Consider the following 27,230-nt stretch of genomic DNA (forward strand, 5'->3'; position numbering starts at 1 on the left):
TCCATCGTTACACACCAGAGTCAAAACGCCAGTCAGAATAATGGACCAAGGCTGGTGAAAGTGCACTGAAGAAGGTAAAAACCATTTTATCAGCCGGTAAGGTGATGGCCTCTGTTTTTTTAGGTTTAGCAAGGAATAATCCGTGTAGATTTCTTGGAAAAATGCAGAACTATAATTGGAGGTTTCATTATTGGATCGTTTGACACTTCTGTTTGCTGAGAAAAGACCAAGGTTGGCAAGCAAAAACATTCTCTTTCACCAGGATAATGCACCATCCCACACATCGGTGATAACAATGGCAGAAGTGCATAAATTGGGCTTTTAATTGATTCCTCATCCACCCCATTCAGCAGACCTAGCCTCAGATGACTTCTTCCTGTTCCGTAACTTGAAACTTTGGTTTGCTGGGAAGAAATTTTCATCAGATTAGGACGTTGTATGAGGGCTATCCACAAAGTACATTATGTTTTGGAATTAAAAATAAATAAAGTATTGGAAATTTTTTTTATTATATACAGATGAAAGCCACACTTAAATACTACTTTTCTACATAGTTGCCCTATAAATTAAGGCACTTATCGTAGCGATGGACGAGCTTGGAAATTCCTTCGTCGTAAAATTCGGCCGCCTGCGCCTTGAACCACGTGGTTAATCAGTAACCTGGTAGTAATAAGATTTTTGTGGATTTCCTGGAAAGAGGCACTACAATAAACTCTCAAAGGTATCGCCAAACTCTGCACAACCTCAGAAGAGCAATACAAAAAAAGTGCAGGGGAAAGTTGGGCTCAAAGATCTTGCTGATTCATGACAACGCCCGGGCCCACACGGCAAATGCCACTTGTGAAGTTCTCGAATCTTTTAAGTGGGAGTTGTTTCCTCATCTGCTGTACAGTCCCAACCTGGCACCGAGCGACTTCCACTTATTCCCAGCAATGAAGAAGTGGTTGGCTATGCAACGTTTTGATGATGACGCACAGCTTCAAGAATAGGTAACCACGTGGTTGAAGGCGCAGTCGGCCGAATTTTACGACGAAGGAATTTCCGAGCTCGTCCATCGCTTAAATGACAACTATGTAGAAAAGTAGTATTGAAGTGTGGCTTTCATCTGTATATAATAACAAAAAAATTCCAATACTTTATTTATTTTTAATTCCAAAACGTAATGTGCTTTGTGGATAGCCCTCGTAGTTGCAGTCAACAAGTATTATGCAGAGTTTGACAGAACCTATTTTTCTGATGAGATGAAAAAGCTACATGATTGCTGGACCAAATGTCTATCCTTCAAAGGAGACTGTTGAGAAGTGAGTTGTTTAAAAAACAAACTTCCTTTCTCTCTCTCTCTCTCTCTCTCTCTTTTTTAATTATACCAGACTTATCAAACCAACCCTTTTATATCTTTCTTTGTCTCTGTGTGTGACATGTTACCATTATGTATTCATTAAAATTGCTGTAGATTTTGTTTTTGGGTTCACTTACCATCATATGCTGTAGTTTTGAAGTGTTGGTTTTTATGCATGGCTAACACATTAAAAAATGCTGATACTATGTCATAAACATGATGTGTTAAGAAGGTACAGCAATTGAGACATATTGTGGGGAAAATTCTGCAGTGATAAAAGTAAAAACCTTTTTTGAGTAAGCTAATAAATTATGAGACTGAATTGCTCTCCAGGAAGCAAAATGTGTAGTACTGCCAATACACAATATAAGTAAGAGGATTCACTGCCTAGCTTTAGGAACTAATAGTTCATTCATCTGAGAGGAGAGGGATGTGTTGGAGGTTTAAAAAAAGGTCACTCAGATTCCATTGTAAGAGAGGATGAAGGAGACAAATATCAAACTTTTGTTTCGGTATCATTATACACTGCTTTGCACTGCATGAACTTTCTGAAGCATATAAAGGTGTATACTGATCAGCTTTTAATTACCTGGATACTGAATATGTAACACAGATTGCAAGATGCTAGAATATATAGTGTGTCCCTGGAGGAATAGCAAGTATTCAATGATATGACAGGAATGTTCATTTCAAGCAAAAAACTTCATGTGAACATATTCCCTATTCCAACCGATTGCACATACGGTGTGTCCGCAATATTCACGTTGGTGACAGCAGCACCTGACTTGAATTTTGTCACTGGTTATATTACAGATGTCATCTGCTTCCAGTAAGACTATTCACTGATGAAGCCATGTGTACACAGAATTGAATCACCAACACACACAATAATCATTGATGGTTGCAGGAAAATATACACACTGCAGTGAAAACTACGTAATTTCCAAGTTCATTTTTTTTATCAGCGTTAGGTGTGGCATGATTGGTAAGACATTGATTGTTCCAGTCATTTCAGCATGGAGAATGGTGGGATATAACTTTCATATTTCGGAAAAATCATTGGTTGCACACCTTGAGGACATTCCTTTGGCCATGTGGACTGCAATGTACTCCCAGCGTGACAGAGCCCCTCCACACTTAACCGGACATTTGTGAGAACATATCAATCACACTTTTATTGCTGGATTGGTCATGTCATTGCAATTAACTGGTCACCAAGATCTCCAGATCTTATGCCATTAGAGTTTTATTTATGAGATTGGATGACATTGGGTTGTACAAACAAAAGGCGAATACGCAAGATGAACTGCTTAGTCAAATCATGGTCACTGCTGGCTTCATTAGAGAATGTGCAGAGGCTCTGGGCGAGCAGCATAACATTCTGTCTCGGAAATCATTTGGAATAGGGCATATGTCCTTACGAAGTTTTTGCTCTCTGGCACCTTTTATTCTAATTTGTGCATTAATTAATGTTCAGGTTGAGTGTGTGTAGTTTTTTAAACACAGTTACTGCCACACTAAGTTTTAAGAAAATCTCCATCAGGCCAAGTTGCTGCTTAAAAGTGCACTAGTATTGTGGTATAGCAGTGGCTAATGCACTTCTAAGATTGACACTTACTTGATGCAGGTTTGTAAACACATTTAGGCCAATGTTTCTCATTGTAGTAGAAGATAATTATGTTTAGAATGAAAAGAGGTTGTAGACTTTAATTAAAAACATTACACACCAGGTCTGTTTTGTCTTACTTATCATTTGGTCTGTGAGGTAAGATTTCATAGAAACCTGCTTATGACCAGGGATCTGTTTGGGTTATGACAGAGCAATACAAACATTGTAGACTGATATTTATGTTTGTTCTGTTCTCTGTAGTTCTTGATCCAGTGCAAAACATCTGTCAATAAGCATGTGCCTTTAACCTTGAAACTGAAAATGTCAGTTGAAGAATGTGAAAGTGATAGTAGTGAAGGGGTTTATGCTAAAAAGGAAATGGCGCAGAGTGGTATAGTTTTGTCATTGAAGGGAGAGGAGAAGAAAGTTGAAGAAAGACCTGATCGGAGAGGTGATCAACCGAAGTTTATACCTTTTACCTATTATTCTGGGTTTAGAATTGAAAATTTGAATATTAGGTCACATGTAGCAACAGAAACCTGATATAAACTATTTGCACCAATAAATTTTTCAAGGAATTTGCTGAACAAATAAACTTACTTGCATCACAGCAAATAGAAGATGGATATTTGCAGCACTTTGGCAAATGAAAAGAGACAATTATTTCTTTGAGTTAATACTATGGATGGTACTACCACCCATTAATTTATATTGGTCTTATGATCTTACATATATTCAAACATTTCCAAAAAACCGTGTCCAGAAGCAATTTGAAGTATTATCGAGAGTGATACATTTTGCAGATAATACAGAGAGTAATGGTCCCAATCGTCTCTCCAAAATACCACCACATATAGACACTTCAGAAATGAATTTAAAAAAAAAATATTGCAATCAAACAGAAGATACATGTATTGATGAATTTTTGATTCCCTTTTGTGGTTGCATTATATTTAGACACTATGTAAAAGAAAAGCACCACAAATATGGAATTCAAATATTTAAGAGGTGCTGTGGGATCTGGTTATGCAAAAGCACTTTGTGTATATATAGGGAAAACTATGGGAAAAGAAAAACTATGCCCACTAATATTTTAATGTGTCCACAAAGAGATAAGAGACACATGCTATACATTGACAACTGGTATAAAAGTTTAGAATTGGAAGACAAGTTAATCACTCAACTTATTCATTTAGTGGGACCACTATGTTCAGACTGACAAGAAAACCTACAACAAGCAGTATCAAAAAATTGAAAGTGGGGAGAAATTATCACAAAGAAGAAGGAAAAATGAATAACTGTTTTAAAATAACAGAGTAAGTGGGACATCCTGCTTCTGTCAAATAAGCATTCATTGGAAATGGCGAATGTTGAAACTGATCAGAAAACAATGTGAAATCACTGATTGTAGTCAACTGTCACACAGGATATGTGGCTCTTAACTTACCTGACCAAATGAAGCATGTAACAGTATTATGAGGATAGTTGCTACTCACCAGATAGCGGAGGTGCCAAGTCGCAGATAGGCGCGCACACACAACTGCAGTCTCTGGCTGCTGAGGCCGATGTGTGGCCTGAGCAGCTAGAGAGTGCGGTTGTGTGTGTGAGTTGCATTTGCGTTAGTATGTGTAGGTATGTTCTATCTCTGACGAAGGCCCTGTTGGCTGAAAGCTCATTTTCTGACACTCTTTGTTGTGCTTATCTGTGACTCAGCATCTCTGCTATATGGTCAAATGAAGCTTACGGTAATCTACGAAGCAGATCTATGAAATGGTTTATAAAACTAGCATTTGAGATCTTACTGAATACTGCAACTTATGAATGCTTCCACTTTATATAAACACTTCACCAAGAAGACTGTCATTGTAACTGACTTTGGAAGAAAGTAGCTGTACACATCATGAATTGCCAGAACAAAAACATCCCAAACTCAAAAAGAAAAACCTGGAAAAGTCTCTACTGTGTGAAGGTTTTATAACCTATGCTATGAAGAAAATATGGCACAATTTGTTCAAGAAATGGTCAGAAAATTTACTAAGCAAGTTTCCACGTGTGATATTGTGAAGGACAAATGTTTTTATGTTTACCGTGTTTCAGTAAAATGCATTAAATTTTTTTGGCAAGAAATATTTAAGTACATTAATTATATGATCCTATAATAAATAAAAATTAAGGATTTGTTAAATAAATTTTAAGTAATTACTTAAAACAATGTAATTTTTTAAGTTTCATGTTATATTTTACAGTCAGTCACTGATGAGTGACATGGCCTGAATGGTAATTTCAGTGTCGGTCATTGATGTCTGATGTGGTTCTTAACTGTTATTGTGCTGTCTTCTTCTGCATGGTAATGTTTGGGATGGGATTGACAACTGCAGTTGTGTACAACATTTTGGAATGTGCTCTTTGTTAGTTGTACAGTTATGTTTATTGGATGTATGGCATAGCCTGTTGCTGATAAGTGTTTTGGGATTTGCAGATTGCTTGTGGAGAGATTGCTCAATACTTGTTTAGTGCCATTTCAGTTACCTACTGAAGAAAGGATGAAAAAACTTTATCATCTTCTGGGAACAGTAGACGATCATGCTACAAAGGCATTTATTGAACTAGAAAAACATCAACTGGCGTGAGTAATTTATTTTATCAAAATTTAGTTCTGCCTTTCTAGTTGAAATACAACTACTCCATGTTGATGGGAAATTTTCATCACAAATTCAGAATGTGTTTTGTTCTTTCCGAGATTTCAGAAGAGACACTTGCTATACGTATTAGTCATGTTTTATTTCATTTTTTCTGTTCATATTTTCATAGTGTGTACTGCTTAATTTTTAGTCTAATTCATGAAAATTACTTGTAGTGGTTGGCATGGTAGTAATCTGGCAAACCAATAGAAAAAGATAGAACTTGAATGATGTACACCTGTAGTTGGTAAACTAATTTTAAGAAAAGGCTAATATTCTCAATATGGATGAAGCGATTTGGTAAAACTTGAAAAGCAGTTCAAATGTTCGTTTTTGTTTGAATTTTGAACCACTCTGTTTGCATCAAATTATGCTCTCTCTCTCTCACCCCCCCCCCCCCCCCCCACACACACTCTCCATTTACATAAGATAAAATGAGAATTTACGTAAATAATGCTACCAGAATGCATCAACGAGTGCAAAATAAGAATTTGAAAAATTCACAGTAGCAAAGACTCACAAAACAATATATCATCATCTTAATTAATGAATAAAATTCACGATAATGAGGCATTTGTGCACCTTTGGTACATTGTGGAATTCTGCAATTAACACTCAAGAAAGAGTAATAAAAATAAGAGTGTCAAATTTATTAATTCCTGAAGTAAGCAAAGTGACTGAATACTAAGTGTCTTCGTGAACTACAGAAAATCTACCTCATTTGTCAGTGTATAAAATGCACTTTTTTCTCTTTGAAAATAGGCCCAAAAACTGGATTCATCCACAGGTAGCAAGTGAAGGTTGGTCCATTTCTCCAAAATTTCTATGTTTTGACTTGCAGCAGTTCGTTGTTAATTTCCTTTTGAAATTTGAGCATTTCAGTTGTGTAGAGATCAGTGGATGCACATGTGTTGTCGTTAACGGTTTTTATATTGTTTTTTCAAACTTCAGCTATTGTTTAGTGTGGAGATCCACTTCAGTTGTACCTGCATTTATTGGTTTTATTTGCAAACTATGGCTGGAAAACAATGTTGCTACACTATTTACAAGTGACTGCATATGCTGCAGAACTTGGAAACAGGGCTAAAGAAAGGCAGTTTGGGTTGCCACCAACTGAAGAAGATAACTTGGCAGACTCAGGAAGATATTTTTTATTTTTTATTTTAAAAAGCACCTTTTAGTTGATATAATTTGCAAAGTGAATCTGTTAAATGGCCAAAACTTGAAGCAGAACTCGGTACTTGGATTTTGGAGAACAGATAAGGCAGAATTTTAGTTTCTACAAAAATGATCATTCATCAAGTGAAAGCAGTATACACTAACAAAGGGGTTGCTGACTTTACTGAATCAACATAATGATGTTCAAATATTTATGAGATTAATGAAGAGGTATCGGTTTTATATGCAGAACAATACAAAAATATCACAGAAGATGCCAGCTGAGTACAAAGAACAAATTTTGAATTTTGTTGCTTTATCATTAATGCAAGGGAAATCATGTTTGTTATAACTTTGGGGCACAAAAAGACTCATTACATATTCGTTTTATCCTACTGTGCTGTTGGGGCAAAATTGCAGCCACTTTTGATTTTTAAAAGAAAGGTGCTTCCTAAGGAATAATTGCCGAAAGGAGAATTTGTCCACGTTTATAGTAAAGACCGGATGGATGGAGGAGGAATGAGATTGTAGATGGATAAAATTTGGTGTAGGTGACCTGGAGGCCTACTGAAGAAGCCTGCCCCGATAGTATGGCATCTTTGTCACAGACTTTAAAAATTTGCTAAATGAATTGAAGACTCTGTTAGCTGTAATTCCAGAAGGGCTAACTAGTTTACTTCAACCATTAGATGTATGTGTCAACAGACCATTCAAAGGACTTACAGAGGAGGAGTGGAACAGATGGATGCAGTGTACATATTTTGAAACTACACTGTGAGGAAGGAGTACGAGACCATGCATTTCTCAAGTTTGTGAGTGTTTCAAAGCTTCATGGGACACTAGAAAAATCGAAACAGTGATTAAATCATTTAAGAAGGGTGAAATCAATAATGAACTGGATGGTACAGAGGATAACTTATTGTATGAGGATTCAGATTCTTATATGGTGGCTTCAGGTATTTCATCCTTCAGCTTTGATGATGATTTGTGCGGGTGTGCACTTTTTCCTACTTATATTTACAAGATATTTGATGTACATGCACATGTGTGCTATAATTCTTTTGCATTAAATGTATTAAGTCATGTGATTTACAAGCTAAGCTGCAACCACGGTGCTGCATTCTATGTAGGCATGAAAACCAACAAGCTGTCTGTCCGCATGAATGGCCACCGACAAACTGTGGCCAAAAAACAAGTGGACTACCCTGTTGCTGAACACGCTGCCAAACATGATACCCCTCATCTCAATGGCTGCTTCACAGCCTGTGCCAAATGGATCCTTCCCACCAACACCAGCTTTTCTGAATTGCGCTGGTGGGAAATTTCCCTGCAATACATACTGTGTTCCTGTAACCCTCCTGGCCTCAACCTTCGTTAGTCACTGTCCTCACCCATCCAGCCCCCTCCCTGTTCCCATTTGAAATATTGTATCCCGGCTGAGACACAAGTTGAAAATATTGTCACTATTTTTTATTTACTTAAATTTTCCATATTTCGTGACAGTACCTTTTCCGTTAGACGTTTGCAAGGCGATATTAGTCTTGGCTTCAGTTGTCTTAAGTATGATTCCACAATGCATCTTTGTCGGCTGCTGAAAAGACGTGGTTCAACGTGTTTTCCTTCATTTTGGTGTTTCAAATACCATTTCTTCAAATGTAGTTTCTTTTTTTATGGTTAAAAAAAATAGTAACATAATTCCAAATTATTTATGACGGCGACCTTCACATTGTTCTTCCATCAACACACACCAAGAGTTAGCTGCCGACTGACTATAGTCAAAGACGACTCCAGCGTCAAAGACATTTTACACAACACACAAGCTTCCACTTGTAATCAGTCTCTTTGCTATTCTTCGATAAATTTACTAATAGTAATCAATATGCTTTCACTCTCAAAAACATAAGTAAATTAACATATAATAAGGCAAATTACAATAAATTCTGACAAAAAGTATAAAAAAAACATTTACAATTTGGTATCGACAAATACAGTAAAAAAAATAACATCTCCCAGATCCATTACAACTGCTCCCCAGGGCTTTTGTTGTTATGGACATATACAACAAAATCCCGACCACACTCAGTGATGGATCTGTATTACACAATTAGTACATTAATGATGCAGTCTGATAACTTCTTCCAAATTTGGACCCTTTGAATCTGTGGACTTGTTACTGGCTTTTGTTGCAATAATACTTCCCCATCAATCCCATACACAAAAAATTCAAGTAAAGAAATTATTTGACATGACAAATATATATGGTATAAAACATACATGAGAAATATTCTAACATACAGCATACAGATTGAAAATAATAGGAAGGTAAAACTCATTTCCTAGAATAAGATTTAATTTTTTTTTAAATATTTGCCTTATATATATATATATATATATATATATATATATATATATATATATATAATTTTTTATTCATGTTTTTTTTGTATATTTTTTTGCTTATGATTTTCTTTTTAAATTTTTTTTACTCATGGGTGTGTGGTTTTTTAGTACAGCTAAAGATACATCAGTATTATCTAAATTTTTTGCTATTATTTATGTACACTTGCCTCTCTACTACAATATTACTACAAGTCACATTCTTGTGAAGAGTACTTTTGCTCCCCACAACATCAGTATAAGCAACAATAAACTGCTCATATATCATGAGGCTTTATCTACAATTGATTTTGAAACTTATACCTTTGCATGCATGTCCTCACATGCATGCCTTCACCCACAGGGAAGACTTAGCTTCCAAAAATTAGAAAAATTCAGAAATGCTCACTATGGAGACTTTTTATTTTTGTAAAAAAGTCAAAATAAATCTTTCTCTCATTCTTTGTTACAACAGTGTTTTTTCATCAGTTTAAATTAACATGTGACTTCAAATTATTAATTTATACATGCAAATATACATACTTGGTTGTACAGGTAGTTTTGTTCTAACAAGCATATTCCAGTGGAGGACTTTTGTTTTAGATAATAATAGGTTATTTAAATTTTGAAATTATGATTTCTGTTTATACAGTTTTAAAGAGACAACATTCCTGAGACCAAATAATTATAATTTCTTTGACTTAGGATACACCAAACGATAAGCATTAGGGTGTGGATTTTCTATGACTTCAAAAGGCCCAATATAGATATCAAAGAATTTTTTAATTTCTGAAGTTAACATTTTTGATTTTTCATGAGATTTGACCAGAACAAGATCCCCAATTTTGAAAGTGGTTAATTTTACCCTATTGTTATGTCTTTTATTCCTCTTTTCCCCTTGTTTCCTCATAGTTTCCCTGACAATATGTTCTCTCTCTTGCATAGTTAAAGGTGTACATTTAGGAAATTCAGTAAGTTCTGATATAAGATTTGGAGGTCTAATATTAAACATAATCTCATACGATGAAAATCCTGTGGAACTATGTTGTAGGCTATTCATAATATCTTCAAAATTTCGAATGTGCTCAAACCAAGTTGGATGTTTATGGCTACAATAGGTTCTACAAAGTCTCCCAATTTCCCTCACATATCTTTCTGCAGGATTGGTGGACGGAGAATAAACAGATATAAGTATATACTTCAATTTTGATCTTTCAATAAACTTTTTCCAAATTTTAGAGGTGAACTGTGAATCATTATCTGATAATATAGCTTTTGGTTTACCCACCTGTGCAAAATAATCTCTTTCAATTTTTATTATAATTTCATGGCTAGTAGCTTTTTTCACTGGTTATAGTTTAATTAATTTTGAAAATACATCGACCATAACAAATATGTAACAGTGACCACCTTTACTCTTTGGTAACATTCCATATAAGTCCACTGCGATAAGCTCTAAAGGTTTTTCCGGAATAATGTTTTGCATCTCTCCACCACATCTTTGATTGCTCACTTTAACTCTCTGACATTTGTCACAGGTTGCCAATTCTTTTCTTACCTTCTTTCCAATATTGTAAAAATAAACATTTTCTTGTATCTTTTGAATGCACTTCTGTATCCCACAATGACCAAAACTTTCATGTATGTAAATGATCAGCTTATCAGCATCTGCCTCTGGCCAACACAGTTTCCAATTATCAGAATCTACATCTATTCTCCGAAATAAAATCCCCTTATGTAATTTGTAAAATTTATCAAGTTTCTCATACCCCTTCTTGCCTAAACATTCTTTGATTAATTTCCAACTCTGATCTAAATTTTGATTTTTTCTAATTTTGTTACACATAGCTCTAATTGTTTTTTCATTTTCCACCCCTTTCAAGTATCTAATTTTAAATTGCTTTTCCTCCTCTTGTTCAAAAATCTCCTTTTCTCCTCCAATTGGTAACCTTGAAAGTGATTCAGCTACTACATTCTCAGAACCTTTTATGTGTTTGATTTCAAAGTCAAACTGTTGCAGAAATATTGCCCATCTGGTCAATCTACTGTGGTATAATTTGCACTCTTGTAAGTAACTCAAAGCTTTGTGATCTGAAAATACTATGGTTTTATGTCCAATAAGGTAAATTCTAAATTTTGTAAAAGCCCAATGAATTGCCAAAAGTTCCTTCTCTGTGACTGTATAATTTTTCTCATGCTTGAGCAAGATTCTGCTTGCAAATGCTATGGTACAATGTATCTTAACTCCATTCTCTACTCTTTCTTGAAATAACTCTGCTCCAAGCCCATAATTACTGCTATCAGTGTTCAAACAAAATGGTAAATTAAAATCAGGTCTGTGTAATAAGTGTTGCTTCCTCAACTCTTGCTTAATTTTATCAAACTCTTCCTGACAACTTTTATCCCAAACCCAAACAGTGTTTTTCTTAAGTAACTGACTTAAACATGGTGCATTCAGACTCTGATCACATGTATGTTTTCGGTAATAACCGCATAACCCAAAGAACGACTTTAATTGTTTTTTAGTCTTAGGAATAGGAATTTCTGAAATTGCTCTAATTTTTTCTGGATCTGCCAAAATTCCCTTGTCTGTGACAACATGACCCAAAAATTTTAATTCAGAAACTGCAAATTTACATTTCTCTAATTTCAATGTCATCCCCCCTTTTCTAAGTTTTTCACAAACTGACTTCAAAATCGAAAAATGTTCCTCCCAATTTTGCCCTGTAATCAAAATGTCATCTACATAAATTATAAGTTTATACGCAAGTTCTTGCCCAGTACATGATCCAAAGCTCTTATAAATTTGGAAACAGAAGAATTTAACCCAAATGGCACAACACAATATTGGCAACTCTTACCATTGTACAAGAAAGCAGTATATTTTCTAGAATTAACCGAAAGTGGTACCTGATAAAAACCCGAAGTTAGATCCAAACTTGACATATATTTTATATCTGTAAATTTATACAGTAACTCATCAATATTTTCGGGATGGTCTGTCTGTCTGAACAAAATTTTGTTTAAGTGTCTAGAGTCCAAAACCAATCTTACTCCACCATCTTTTTTCGAAACTACTACTAGAGGATTATTATATGCACTGATACTCCTTTCTATTATATTACATCCTTCCATCTTTTTCAGCTCTTTCTCAACAGCAGGTCTTTTTGATATTGCAATACTGTATTGTTTTATGAAAAATGGTTCATGAGGTTTTACCTGAAGCTCACATTGATAACCCTTTACCCTACCAGGTATGTCACTGAAAACATCACTGTATTCCCACAGCAGATTTTCTAACTGTTGTTTTTGCTCCCCAGATAAATTTTGTGTTTCTGAAATTTTCAAATTTACTAAATTCCCAAATTCAACTTCATCAGTATCAAATCTATGAGTTTCAATATTCTCCAATCTATTTTCTTTTAGTAAATTGATACTGTCAAAATTTCCATTACTCTGATCACCAAGTGTGTTCACAAAATTTGTCTGAATGTATTCCCTTTCACTAGTTTCTATCAAAAGTTTTCTTCCAACCCAATCAAATGCTGTATTTACTTTTACTATCCAATTCATACCCAAAAGAAAATCCTCATTAAATTCCTGAATTACAAAACATCCATGTGTGAACAACTTGCCTTCAATTAAAAATGTCACTAAAGCCTGGCTTTTTACCAATTTACTGCTCTTCCCAGTAGCACCTTTTATCTTTACCCCAACAACTGGCATTTCAACATAATCTTTCCCCACTTTCAATTTCTTGCTTAACCTTTCAGATATTCCCGAGATCCCACTTCCTGTATCAATTAAACATTTACCAATCCATGACCCAATTTGAACTTTTATATAAGGACTGCAAAATTGACCACTTTTCTCAGAACCTGTATCCTCATGTAATAAATCACTTTCAATTTCCCCAAACCTATACTTATCAGAATCATATGGTATATCATTACATGTATTATTTGTCACAGTTATAAAATTTGCACAAGATACAAAATTGTCATTAGTACTCTCTATTATCTCAAATAGCCAAGAATTTTCATCCAAATCACATTTGTATACTATTTAAGTACTTATCCTTCAGCTTTTCATAAATAAAATATCTCATCTTTTTCCACCACTCAGGACATATAGTTTCACATACATTAATAAGCATCTTTCTAAAGTTCTTGTCAAAAGAAATAGTTTCACTGTTCAGCCATATATTCATAAGAAATGTGCGTGTATCATTAGTATCTGTAAAAGTTTCACTTACGTTAGAAGTTATACATGTGTCATCGTTATTTGTGTAGTCAGATTCTTTACCAACAACATCAAAATTCACACTTTCACATACATCCAGCTTGTGAGATTTATTCATCCTGGTAACATCCCTGGGAATTTCTATAATATTCTCACTATTTAATCCATTTTCAACCATTTGTATACCCAACTCCCTATTTAAACTAATGAAATAACTTTCCTCAACATCATCATCAATACCATTACCATCATTATCAACTTTATCATCAACATCATTATCATTACACATATTCAGGTCATACACATTCAAATTATCCCCCAAAATATTATTTCCCCTTTCTAAAGTTACCAGATCCCTTTCACCAACATTTTCATTCTCACAGCATGCATTCTCTCTTTCATTCACACACATCTCTGAACTACTACAAATTACATCATCTGACAAAGTGTTGTTCTTTTCTGCCCTAGTGTAAAACTCTGTTAAATTAAATGAATCACAATTACTTTTATCAACTGTATGTTCTTGTGTACTGAAAATGTTATCTTTATCATCATTATTTTCCTCTTGAAATTTCTTCAATAAGTAACAACTAATGACCTCATGTGATAGCCTAGGTTTGGAACTGTCATGTTTGGGTTTATGATAGTCACATCCATTGGTCCTTTCATCATGCTCACCTTCTGCCTCAACCTTGCGGACCTTCAAGGGGGTGTCTACTCGTTTTTTAATTCCGGTTCCTGTTTGAACTACTGATTGTGGTTCTGCCAATGTCTCTGATCAACATTTCTGTTCCCATTCCTATGCCAAACCTTACCTGATTGTTGGTAGTTTCTATTGTACTGATCTCTAACAAAATTTCTGTGATTTTGATCCCCAAAGTGTTCTCTATTTTGTTGATTATTTCCGCGAAAATGTTGTTCTTGTTTTGGATAAAAATTATGGTCCCTCTTTTGAAAATTGTTATATCCGCATGAATTTTGACTGACACCATGATAATTGTTATGTTCCCTTTTTTGAAAGTTGTCATTTCCCCAATTTTGACCATTACCTTTCTGAGTAAACTCACTGTGTGTTCTTGTTGTTACCCTATCCAACTTTTCAATATAATTGAGAAACTGCTCTACATTACTATCAGGACAATGAACTAAACTCAACTGTATTGCTGACGGCAATCTTCTCTTTAAGGTATCAATTTTGATCAAGTCATCCAAAGGTTTTGTTAAATGGATAAGTTTTTGAAGTTCACTTTTGCAAAATTGTTTCATGTTCCCATCTGATTCTCTATAGTTTCTCCCATTCAAAAATTCACTTTTGATTCTAGTTTGTTTAAGATCATCCCAAAAATTTTCCAGAAATTTTGATTCAAATTCTGAAAAGGTCATCCCCAAAGTTACAATCTGGTTTGCCCAAGTCAAAGCTTCCCCTTCCAAGAATTTTTTCACAAATTTAATTTTCATATCATCTGGTGAGTGAGGTAAAAAACAGTCCTTACAATACTGTATAAAATCAACGGGATGTAAGGGTCCATCTACCAAAAAGTCCTTCACTGGAATATTAGATACAAGATTGCATGTGTTGACATTGTGATTTTTGCTTTGAAATTCAATGTCAAAACTTTCAAGTTTTTTGCTAAGTTCTCTGACAGATTTTTTTTTTCTAAATCATTGCACTCTATTTTTTTTTCTAGAGTAAGCAAACGATTGTCAGTTTCTTGTTGTACATTTTTTACTAAAACTTTTGTGTTCTCATCCAAATTTTTAATTTCCCCTTTTATCTCATTAAATTCAATTAAATTTCTTTCCCTATCTACCAGTAACTCATTTTTTACAATATTAATTTCACAGCTCAATTAGCATCAATTTCATTTACTTTTGCTTCCACAGATTCAATTTTTTCCTCAACACTGCCAACTCTGTTCGAAAGATCACCCACTTGGGTACTGACTGCTTGGACTTGCAACAAAATGTTATCAATTTTTTCATCCCAGTAAGTCTTATTGTCGTCAACTGATTGTTTAATTTCTTTCGTGAAATTTACAAGAAAACTTTTTAAATCAAATTGATCGGTTCTTTCTGTTTGATTTGACCTGTCCTGATTTTCGAAGTCTATTAAATTACTACTTTCTACTTTAGGCACATTACTCTTGAAAATCTCATAAGTCATTGTGAAGAACAAAAATTTATACACAACAATGCAAAACAAGATAAAAATATTGTTTTAACAAAATACGAGGGTTTCGTGACTTATCTGGAACACTCTTCTACTGTTGCAAATCCATGTTTTCCATCCATGTGATTGTTGACCAAAATTCTTGAAGTATTTTCTTCTGTCGAAAATTATATTTTTTGCTGAAACATTTCTTCTCAAAACTTTTACCTCCCGATGAACACAAATACTGTAACACACATTCTGAAGAAACTGGTATCAACACACAAAAATTTTCTTCCTCGTAGCACTGTTGAAGATCTCGTGAACACAATATCCCGGCTACAGTCCCCAGTTGAAATATTGTGTCCCGGCTGAGACACAAGTTGAAAATATTGTCACTATTTTTTATTTACTTAAATTTTCCATATTTCGTGACAGTACCTTTTCCGTTAGACGTTTGCAAGGCGATATTAGTCTTGGCTTCAGTTGTCTAAGTATGATTCCACAATGCATCTTTGTCGGCTGCAGAAAAAACGTGGTTCAACGTGTTTTCCTTCATTTTGGTGTTTCAAATACCATTTCTTCAAATGTAGTTTCTTTTTTTTATGGTTAATACAAAAAAAAAATAGTAACATAATTCAAAATTATTTATGACGGCGACCTTCACATTGTTCTTCCGTCAACACACACCAAGAGTTAGCTGTCGACTGACTATAGTCAAAGACGACTCCAGCGTCAAAGACATTTTACACAACACACAAGCTTCCACTTGTAATCAGTCTCTTTGCTATTCTTCGATACATTTACTAATAGTAATCAATATGCTTTCACTCTCAAAAACATAAGTAAATTAACATATAATAAGGCAAATTACAATAAATTCTGACAAAAAGTATAAAAAAAAAATTTACAATTTGGTATCGACAAATACAGTAAAAAAAATAACATCTCCCAGATCCATTACACATTCCAGCACTACACAGCTGTAATTTCACCGCCAAACCCAGTCTTTTAATTTTTATTTCTCTCCTTTCTGCTACTAACCCCCCCCCCCCCACCACCACCACCACCACCCCACCCCACCCCACCCCACCCCACCCCACCCCACCCCACCACCCCCCTCCGCACCTTCTCTCCTGCCCTCCGTCTAAACTGCAACAATTCACTGTCTGCCATTCCCACCATACTATCCATCCCCCTCCCCGCCCCAGCCTCCTCCTTACCCCCACCCGGTCGCCAATCCCATAATTTGCTGGTGCTGCTGCTCGCAGTGTAGTTTCAGCTCTCTGAGACTGGAGACTGCAGACGTGTGTGCAAGTTGCGTTTGTGTGTGTGTGTGTGTGTGTGTGTGTGTGTGTGTGTGTGTGTGTGTGTGTGTGTATATATATCGCTGTCAAAGGCCTTAATGGCCGAAAGCTATGATTGTGTTAATCATTTTATTGTGCCTATCGTGACTCAGCATCTCCCCTATATGGTGAGTAGCAACTTTCCTTCTCTGATTAATTTCTTGTTAGTTTGCATATTACACACAGCTGGAGTGTTGTTATTGTTGCAGAATCCATTATGTACTGCAGAGTGCTTTAATATGAGAAAAGAACAGTTATGTTAGAGTGGACATGAAACATAGGTCTTGGCTTCACTTAACACAACTTTATTCTTTTTCTGTTGCTGAACGTCAGTCTTGTTGGTTACAGGTTATTGTTGCCAGCTTAAGCATAGATTTAAGCATAGATTCTCTTATTACAAATTCTCTCTTTAATAAAGCATGTCCTAAGTGGTAAATAGCTTGCATAGTTACTGAAACTTTCAGTCATCAGTATTTAACATAAGTGCTATTAATTCTTGGTTTTAAAAAATATTTTGTTAATAGTGCCAGCCACGCCCTACAGTTCTGCCTTGGATGCAGAAGCCTTACTCACACATGCAAAAACTTATTCACACATGGAAAACAGATAAGAAGTGAGAAATTTACTTGGACTCTAACAACTTTAAATATATTTATAAATTGATAAGCAAACTAACAAATTCCAAAATAGGAGACTGTTTTGGACTCTGTAATGCATCATAAAGTGTGTAGCAAGAGAAATCAAAATAACACTTCTCTCACTGTCTTAGTAATAGATGAAGAAACTTTCTCAAATTGTTTGAAACATTGGCAATGCAACTTCCAACAATTGCAGACCAATTTCAATGGTAGCAATCATATCGAAGACAAAAGAAAATTGGACACCTAACCAGATGTATAGCTGTATCGAAAGCAACAAAATTTCAGATGAGCAGTTGTCCCATTCTGGTTGCAGCTATCAACTCTACACACAATTGAAGTTTTGGTGAATAATGTTTGTAAGGAAGGGTATGAAAGAAGACTGTCGGTGTATGGAAAACATTGATTTAACCAAAGCACTGCAGAGTGCTTTAATATGAGAAAAGAACAGTTATGTTAGAGTTGAAGTTTTGGTGAATAATGTTTGTAAGGAAGGGTATGAAAGAAGACTGTCGGTGTATGGAAAACATTGATTTAACCAAAGCACTGCAGAGTGCTTTAATATGAAAGAAGACTGTCGGTGTATGGAAAACATTGATTTAACCAAAGCACTGCAGAGTGCTTTAATATGAGAAAAGAACAGTTATGTTAGAGTTGAAGTTTTGGTGAATAATGTTTGTAAGGAAGGGTATGAAAGAAGACTGTCGGTGTATGGAAAACATTGATTTAACCAAAGCACTGCAGAGTGCTTTAATATGAGAAAAGAACAGTTATGTTAGAGTGGACATGAAACATAGGTCTTGGCTTCACTTAACACAACTTTATTCTTTTTCTGTTGCTGAACGTCAGTCTTGTTGGTTACAGGTTATTGTTGCCAGCTTAAGCATAGATTTAAGCATAGATTCTCTTATTACAAATTCTCTCTTTAATAAAGCATGTCCTAAGTGGTAAATAGCTTGCATAGTTACTGAAACTTTCAGTCATCAGTATTTAACATAAGTGCTATTAATTCTTGGTTTTAAAAAATATTTTGTTAATAGTGCCAGCCACGCCCTACAGTTCTGCCTTGGATGCAGAAGCCTTACTCACACATGCAAAAACTTATTCACACATGGAAAACAGATAAGAAGTGAGAAATTTACTTGGACTCTAACAACTTTAAATATATTTATAAATTGATAAGCAAACTAACAAATTCCAAAATAGGAGACTGTTTTGGACTCTGTAATGCATCATAAAGTGTGTAGCAAGAGAAATCAAAATAACACTTCTCTCACTGTCTTAGTAATAGATGAAGAAACTTTCTCAAATTGTTTGAAACATTGGCAATGCAACTTCCAACAATTGCAGACCAATTTCAATGGTAGCAATCATATCGAAGACAAAAGAAAATTGGACACCTAACCAGATGTATAGCTGTATCGAAAGCAACAAAATTTCAGATGAGCAGTTGTCCCATTCTGGTTGCAGCTATCAACTCTACACACAATTGAAGTTTTGGTGAATAATGTTTGTAAGGAAGGGTATGAAAGAAGACTGTCGGTGTATGGAAAACATTGATTTAACCAAAGCATTTGATCAGGGCCTCGTGACATAGTGTTTAAAAAGTTAGACTACTATAGCATTGCAGAAAAATCGTTCTGTTTATCCAAATATTATTTAGGCAATAGGTTACAGCTTGTATAAGCAGATATCAGCAATACTCCCATTAAAAAGAGGAAGAACAAAGATTTTTGGACCTTTCCTATTTTTTGTACATTAATTTTCTTCTTGTTATTCCTCCTCCTCCTCCTCCTCGTCTTTTCACATTATTCTACTGGGTCATCGTCGTCGTATGGGTTTTTCCAGTGTCAGTGGTAGTTGGTGGCTTTATGCCCTTCCCGATTCCATGTGTACATTATTGACTTTTCAAATTATATACCGTGAAAGAATGTGCTATATGCTGATGATGTGACAATAATAACTGCAGGTGATAATTTACAAGTTTTACTAGATAACGACAGAGAAATGACGAAGAAGACTAGCAGCTAGCATTAAGGGGACAAAAACAGAAGAAATAATTTGTAATCTCAATATAATAAAGTCAAAACAGTGTAATTTCTTACACTGATCATAGATGGAAACTTTTGGGAAGGATACACAGATTGTTTACACATTAAACTAGCTCATATACTATTTTATTGTATGAATTGAAGAACAGTATCAGGAGACAGGTGTCACTCCATTCATACTTCGATTTCTTCCATTCCCATGTGCAGTATGGAATATTGCTTTGGGTAATTCCGCAGGAGCTACATGTCTTTTCAGAAGAAAGCAATCAGGTATGTGTTACCTCTCAAAGATCCTGCAGAAATTTCTTTAAATGTCGCATAATAGTGACAGTGCCTAGACTGTACATATATAACTGTTTAATGCGTGCTAGAGAAGTCTCTAAAAATGGGCAGTGACTGAATTGTCTTCCCACCTTTTTCCTGCATAAACTTCAGCACACAAAACATTCCTGACTTTGAATCACACAAGGCTAACAGTACAATACCATATTTGTTAGGTTTATTTTTTATATAGACACAGAAAACAACTCTTCCCCTGATTACACACACACACACACACACACACACACACACACACACACACACACACACACCTTCATCAATGGTGGTAGGGTTTTTCCTCATGTGAAAATGATTCTGTGAAAACTAATTATTCAGGAAAGGTCTGGATATTATGCACGGGATCATGACCATCATCATTTCTTGGAATGGATAAGACATTGTCATTTGTGTTCAGATGAGAGGAATAGTGAAGAATCCTAGCCTGGAAATGGTGCACACAGAAAGCTATTTGTAGACTGTTTTAATCTCAGTCTATTTTTCTTTACTAGACATATATGCAGTATAACAGCAAAGAACAAATACATGACCACTATCCACATGCTTCACATGTTGGCAGGTTTCATTTTGTTTGATCTTCTCATTTTATTTGCAATGGATTTTACTTGTTAGTTTCTACCTTGGTGTGCTTTCATTGATTCAGAAAAAAAAATGAAAACATACAAATACATATTAAAAGGACCGCTGCTGTCGTCCACTTCTTCCACACGTTTTTCCTTCCTTAAATTCAGGAAATGAAGGTTACTTGTCTAATGGGGCTCCATCCTAATTACGCATCAGCAGATTTTTTGAGACTAGTACATCTTTTCTCATGTGGTGGCTCCAAAGATGGCACTACATTTGAAGCACTACCTTGATTAATAGGAAATATGTTAGCATTGTTGGAGGTGGAATCCCACCACAAAACATTATGAAAATTTAACTCACATAGCAGATTTCTCAAGCAAAATGGCGTAGAATGATGGAACAGTGGAATAATGTTGTATTCATTCCTGAGTCTGATTCAGAAGCAGTATTACTGTATATGCTTTCAAAAAGTCTCCTTCTGCACCAGAGTCTTCAAATGGTTCATAGGAAAGCTTGTTGATCTCAGTATTGGCCAAAATCTTTGACATATTTATTGGACAATCTTTCGCTAGCATAATAAGAAACCCACAAAAACTGCAGCTCCATGCATTAGTAAAGTGATTTTTAACATGTGAGGGTTGTCCTTGAGAGGACGTGGGATGCTTGCAGTGTGCCCATTACACTAACTGTGCTTGAGCTTGGGATTCGGTGTTAGTCTTTATATTCGAACTTGTGAGTGCACTACAAATTTCACAATTTGTGCCATGTGCAGTTATAACAAAATATCCCTTGCTGGTATTAAAATCCTGAAGTTGCATCCACACACATTAACTAGTAACTTTCGAAATAATTGTGTACTGACAAGCTGTACACTTCATTACTAAATGAGAATATTGACACACAAAAATTAATTAATTGTCACTACAAGTAAAAACTTGGCATTACAAAAAATGTCAGATCACTCAATGAATTACATTTTATACATTTTCAATAACAAAAGCCTAATCACAAGGCAACCTCCCCATCGCACCCCCCTCAGATTTAGTTATAAGTTGGCACAGTGGATAGGCCTTGAAAAACTGAACACACATCAATCGAGAAAACAGGAAGAAGTTGTGTGGAACTATGAAAAAATAAGCAAAATATACAAACTGAGTACTCCATGTGCAAGATAGGTAACATCAAAGATAATCTGAGGTCAGGAGCGCCGTGGTCCCGTGGTTAGCGTGAGCAGCTGCGGAACGAGAGGTCCTTGGTTCAAGTTTTCCCTCGAGTGAAAAGTTTAATTTTTTATATAATCAACTTCACTCTCCACAATTCCAGGACATGTTCAGATTTTCTTGGACATTTGCAGGTTTTGACGGTCTACATAAGGAAAAATTTGAAAACGTTAAAAACATGTTTTGACAGAGCACAGGGAAAACTGTGTCACTGTTCATTTCTTGCAGTTTATGTGACAAACTTTTATGTTTTCATCACTTTTTTGGGAGTGAGTATCACACCTACAAGAAAACCTAAATCGGGCAAGGTAAAAGAATCTTTTTACCCATTCGTCAAGTGTACAAGTTCGGTGGGTCGACAACATATTCTTGTCATGTGACGCACATGCCGTCATCGGTGTCATACAGAATATATCAGACGTGTTTTCCTGTGGAGGAATCGGTTGACCTATGACCTTGCGATCAAATGTTTTCGGTTCCCATTGGAGAGGCACGTCCTTTTGTCTATAAATCGCACGGTTTTGCGGTGCGGTCACAAAACACAGACACTAAACTTATTACAGTGAACAGAGATGTCAATGAACGAACGGACAGATCATAACTTTGCAAAAATAAAGAAAAACTTTTCACTCGAGGGAAGACTTGAACCAAGGACCTCTCGTTCCGCAGCTGCTCACGCTAACCACAGGACCACGGCGTTCCTGGGCTCACATTATCCTTGAATTTGCCTGTTTTGCACATGGACTACTCAGTTTGTATATTTTGCTTACTTTTTCATAGTTCCACATAACTTTTTCCTGTTTTCTCGATTGATCTGTGTTCAGTTTTTCAAGGCCTATCCACTGTGCCAACTTATAACTAAATCTGAGGGGGGTGCGATGGGTAGGTTCCCTTGTCAGTGGTGAAATATTGCACACCAAGCAGTACCCAGGACACAGAGTATGCCCATAACATATGATTATTTATGCAATTGAAATCCAGTAAAAATATCTCTCTCTCTCTCTCTCTCTCTCTCTCTCTCTCTCTCTCTCTCTCGAGATTTGCACTTTACTGATTTTAGATTGTAAAGCTCTGAAGCAGTTAGCAATAGGAAATGGTACCGTATCCCAGGTGACAATGACTAAGAAAAGATAATAATTTATAACTGATCTGTAATTAGAAACTATTTATGACTGGCACAGCTGTAGAGTCTAAAGGCTCTCTATGTGGTTGTTCTTATGCAGACAGTGATGATTTGGTAGTGATGTTGTCGTTTGGTAAATACGAGAATGTTCTAAAAGATTCCTTAATTGGACAGCCCTTGATCATCACAACAGCATTGCAATTACGAACGGGGTCCCTTTTCACCAACGATCATACTGGATGTTACCACAGAATGTCAGATACTTAACAACTAACATATAATTGCAAACACCACCATCACATTGACCTGTCCAGAGATGAATTATCTTCAGAATAGAATGCCCATGTCCAGTGAACCTTCTCCAAAGCAGTGGGCTTGAAGTTATCTTATTCCTAACAGTTACGAGACAAAAGTCGCTGGCATGTCTATAGCGATGTAATTTGTAGATAAATGTACAAGCTGTCACAGAACATTGAGAAATGTAGCATATATAATTGTTTGTGTTTTGATAAATATTATCCCAAAAAATGTTTACTGATTTGTTGTGTGTGGGGACAATGAGATGAAGTATGGAAGCAGTTAGATGTTCAGGTAGAAGTTATGCAAGTGGATATTTTAAAATTTAATGTAAAGAAGAGTAAGCTGGTGGGTAAAAGAAGAATGACTGAAAGGCCTATAGAAAGCATGACACTGGGCGGGCAGCAACTGAAAAAGATTGTTTCAAGTACCTGCATTTTATAATACAGAAAAAATGACAGAGATGTCAGTTAATGTCAAAGACAAGCTGATCGATTTTTGAGTAGTGTGAAGGAATGAAATAGACATAAATTCCCCAGGGAAGTGATACAATAATGGACTGAAATGCTATATTTTATGAAATCCATGAAATGCAACTGACTGTAAGTCCTCGATTATCACTGCTGCTTTTAGTTAATAGGCATCATCTCAGTGTTCGTGTACAGCAAACAATGCATGAAACAACCAGAAATGCATATAGTACAATCAGTCGTACAAGAAGTAACATAATACCTACAAAAGTTCACTTATGAATCGTATCATGTCATATCAGTATGGCTAATGGCTCTTATCAGAACTGCTAAACAGCAAAAGAATAAATGGGTATCCATATTCAAGGTGTGAAGTGCCAGATTTGAATGCACACTTACAGATGATCATGAATTATTTGTAAGCAAATCAAAGAGTTAGTGACCATAGATGTGTATGGTGAAAAAACAAACCAAAGCCAAGAAAGAGCTAGTGTTGCTTCTTGCATTTATTGTTGAAAGTTACTAAAACATGTTAAATCGACTCTAGGATTAAATAGTATGATAAATATATACCATAAAACTACAGGTCATTTGTACAAGAATACAATTAAAAGTGATTACAGTTAGCTGATGATCTGTTATAACTGTGCTTTCAAATTTGACGCATAGTTATTAAAATTATTATTAAAAATTAAACTTCTTCCAGCAAGCACAAGCACTTGTGAATATATTTAGAAATCAGTAAGAATATATTTTAAAGATTCTGTTGCAAAAAAGAAAGGAGGAAATAATTTTTCAGGTTCTGGCATATTTTATTCAGCTAGTCTGTGCGAAGATAAAGACAATTGTATATTATATCCAATGATCTTATTTGCCTATTGCCATTTAATATGATGGTGTATGCACTGTAAAGCACAAGCATAAAATGTAGTTATCACTGAACAGGCTATAGGATTTGCAAACAAAGGAAGCACGGATTTTGGGTATGGTCAGCTATGGTAGTGTAACTGCAAAGTAGGAAGAACTTTGCAGTTGCTTCCAACAAAAGTGCGTACCATATGTGCAAAATTATTAAGATCAACTAGAAATTAAATAATGTGGTATTTCCTATTGACTCAAAGCTCAAGGGGCGTTATTTGGAGAAAATGCATTGCTGTATTTGGTGATGTAGAGTTGTTATATCAGTTTCTTTCCACTGTTTTATTGTGGCGTTCAGGATGAGTAATGAACTATCAATAATTATTTTCATGAGCAGTCCAGTTTTCACACCAATATATGGATATCATTCTTAAATGATGTATTCATTTAGTTTTTACATTTGATCTAAAAGATGCTGATGAATTCAATATTGTTGACAGTGTCCGAAGAAGTGTCGCAGAATGGTTGGAACTTCACAGGCGGCCGCAGTCGATGGAGCGGGATCGTGAAATAGTCACTAAGGTGGCTGTGCTGTCACGGTATCTTCCAGAGCCTGTCAAGGCACAAGAGTTCCTCACGAAATTCTCTTCTGATTTGCTTAGAGATGGTGCACTACTTGCAGCTATGGAGAACATTGTCCGTCCTGATATCAGCTGCAAGGAATGTGCAGACACCACGGTAAATAAAACTGTATCCAAATAAACTGTAGAATTTGTAGTCTTTTTATCAGATTTTATTTGATTTGAAAAGCTAATTGGTTTTGACTTTACCTTCGGTAAAGTTGTTCAGTTGATATTTTATGTCTTATATGTAAAGTGTTATATGAAATAAGACATGCAAATTGAAAATAATTTTAACAAAAAGTAAGGACTTCTGCAGTGTGCTGCAGAAGTGGTTTGAGGTATATTGTTGTTGAAGGGATACAACATGAGTGGGATCTGTTTCCAGTTAAGACCCGAATTTAATTAGGTAAACACTGTAATTTAATCATGGATTTGTTTTCAAGAAAATGAAATCTGTGATTGTGGTCCAAGGAGGCTTGCACAAGCTCTTACTTGTTTGATGTTCTCTGCTTCTTGCTTTTTGAGATAATTTTCGCTATGGGTTTCTGACATGAGAGCTGCTGTGCCTGTGTTAAAAAGCAAACATAGTGTCTGGTAACCTGAAAGTGGGTAGGTGATTTGATATGCATCCAAACTCTGCAAAGGAAGACAGTGGTGGTAGCTTTCCTGATGTGAAATCAAATTATGAGGAGAATACTACAAAATGCCTATTGATTACATTTCCACAAAATGAAGTTACGTGAACCTGCCAAATCTTTGTTTGGGAAAATCACCATCTGTGCCCATTTTACTTGTATTATTTCACAATTTGAATGCCATGTGAGACCAAAATAAACCATGAGTCCACAATGCCTCAAGGTGCCACAGTAGTTTCACATTGGCATTTACAAATGTGTTAAATTAGTGTAAGGGGCCAATACACCGTGGAACTGTACTTGATCTGTTGAACTGTTGGTTGAATGTAATACCTGTGGCATGTAACTCATTACAGTTTATCAGGCTCTCAGCACATTTCAAAGACTTTATATGCAGTTTATGAAATGCACAATTTTAGCGCTGTTTCAAATCAGATTTTACCCAAGAAGATTCTAGAAGCAAATTTATGTGTCATCTTTCTAATTATGCCACAGATCTTGATGACACAGCATCTTTGTCTTCCTGCCTATGTAAATCCTCTTTGTGGGGGAATATTTTCTGTTGCACTCGGGTAGTATATCAAGATCATTGTTAACATCACATGTTAGCGGTTTGAGAAGTTTTCTTTGAACTGGGTAATGGATGTATTTTTATTTCAAAGTTCATTGTAAATATGCACTGCATTTACTGTGGCCTTACCAATTAATATTTTTTATGCCTACTTTCCAGTACCTTTTTTCTCTTCGTTTCTGGAAGTAATGTAACTCTCCTAATCTGGTAACTCAACAAATGGTTTTGCACTTGTTGTGCTCCATTGTATGCAAATTTAACGTGCTAAAGCAGGATAAATCATGTGGCGTTACATTGGCATAACGTGGCCAAAATACCTGGAAGGTAACATCTGTGGTCTCATGAGACCAGCGGGTCATCTCCAGGTCAAAACAGTGATTTGATCAAACTTTTTAAATTGAATTTATTGGCCTTTAGTGTACACAATGCAGCTGGTTCACATTTGCTTAAAATAAATAGGTTTTGATAGGAAATTAGTGTTGGAATCTATTTTTGTTTGCATGCGCACACGTTGTAAAACCAATTGTTATAGAACACTTTTGTCATTCAATTATTAGTGATATTTTGGTCTCAGATTTGCATACCTGCGGCAACAGTGAATGTGCACATTGCGTAGAAATGTCTGTTGTTGTGTTGATAACAGAGCCGTCACAAGTGTTGACAATAGGTGACAAAGTTTCACAGTTTCTTAAGGAAATTATCCTACAGTCATCCATAAGCAACAAAAAAATTGCCATATGCAAAGTAGCATAAGGAAATGAGTGTTGCAATAGATGCTTAAAAGTATTTCACTATCTTTCTGCTGAAGCTATAATTCTATTTGCTGTTGTTGCATTCATAAATTCTCATTATCATTGTTATGTGGGTAGAACACAATTTGTTTGTACATTGCTCACAAATAAAGATACTGACCCCCCCCCCCCCCCCCCCCCCTTTAA

General features: G+C 35.5%; 1 protein-coding gene across 2 annotated transcripts in view; it reads left to right on the plus strand.

Annotated features, from left to right (window-relative positions):
- Nucleotides 1–27,230, plus strand: part of LOC126194825 (sister chromatid cohesion protein PDS5 homolog B-B) — a 204,540-nt gene that overhangs the window by 43,189 nt on the left and 134,121 nt on the right. For both annotated transcript variants that reach the window (XM_049933153.1, XM_049933154.1), the window contains exons 9-10: nt 5,428–5,574; nt 24,964–25,201. In XM_049933153.1, coding sequence (XP_049789110.1) covers nt 5,428–5,574; nt 24,964–25,201 — 385 coding nt within the window. The remainder of the gene's footprint in view (nt 1–5,427; nt 5,575–24,963; nt 25,202–27,230) is intronic.

The sequence above is a fragment of the Schistocerca nitens genome, chromosome 7 (assembly GCF_023898315.1).
Source record: "Schistocerca nitens isolate TAMUIC-IGC-003100 chromosome 7, iqSchNite1.1, whole genome shotgun sequence".
Taxonomy (NCBI): Eukaryota; Metazoa; Arthropoda; class Insecta; order Orthoptera; family Acrididae; genus Schistocerca; species Schistocerca nitens.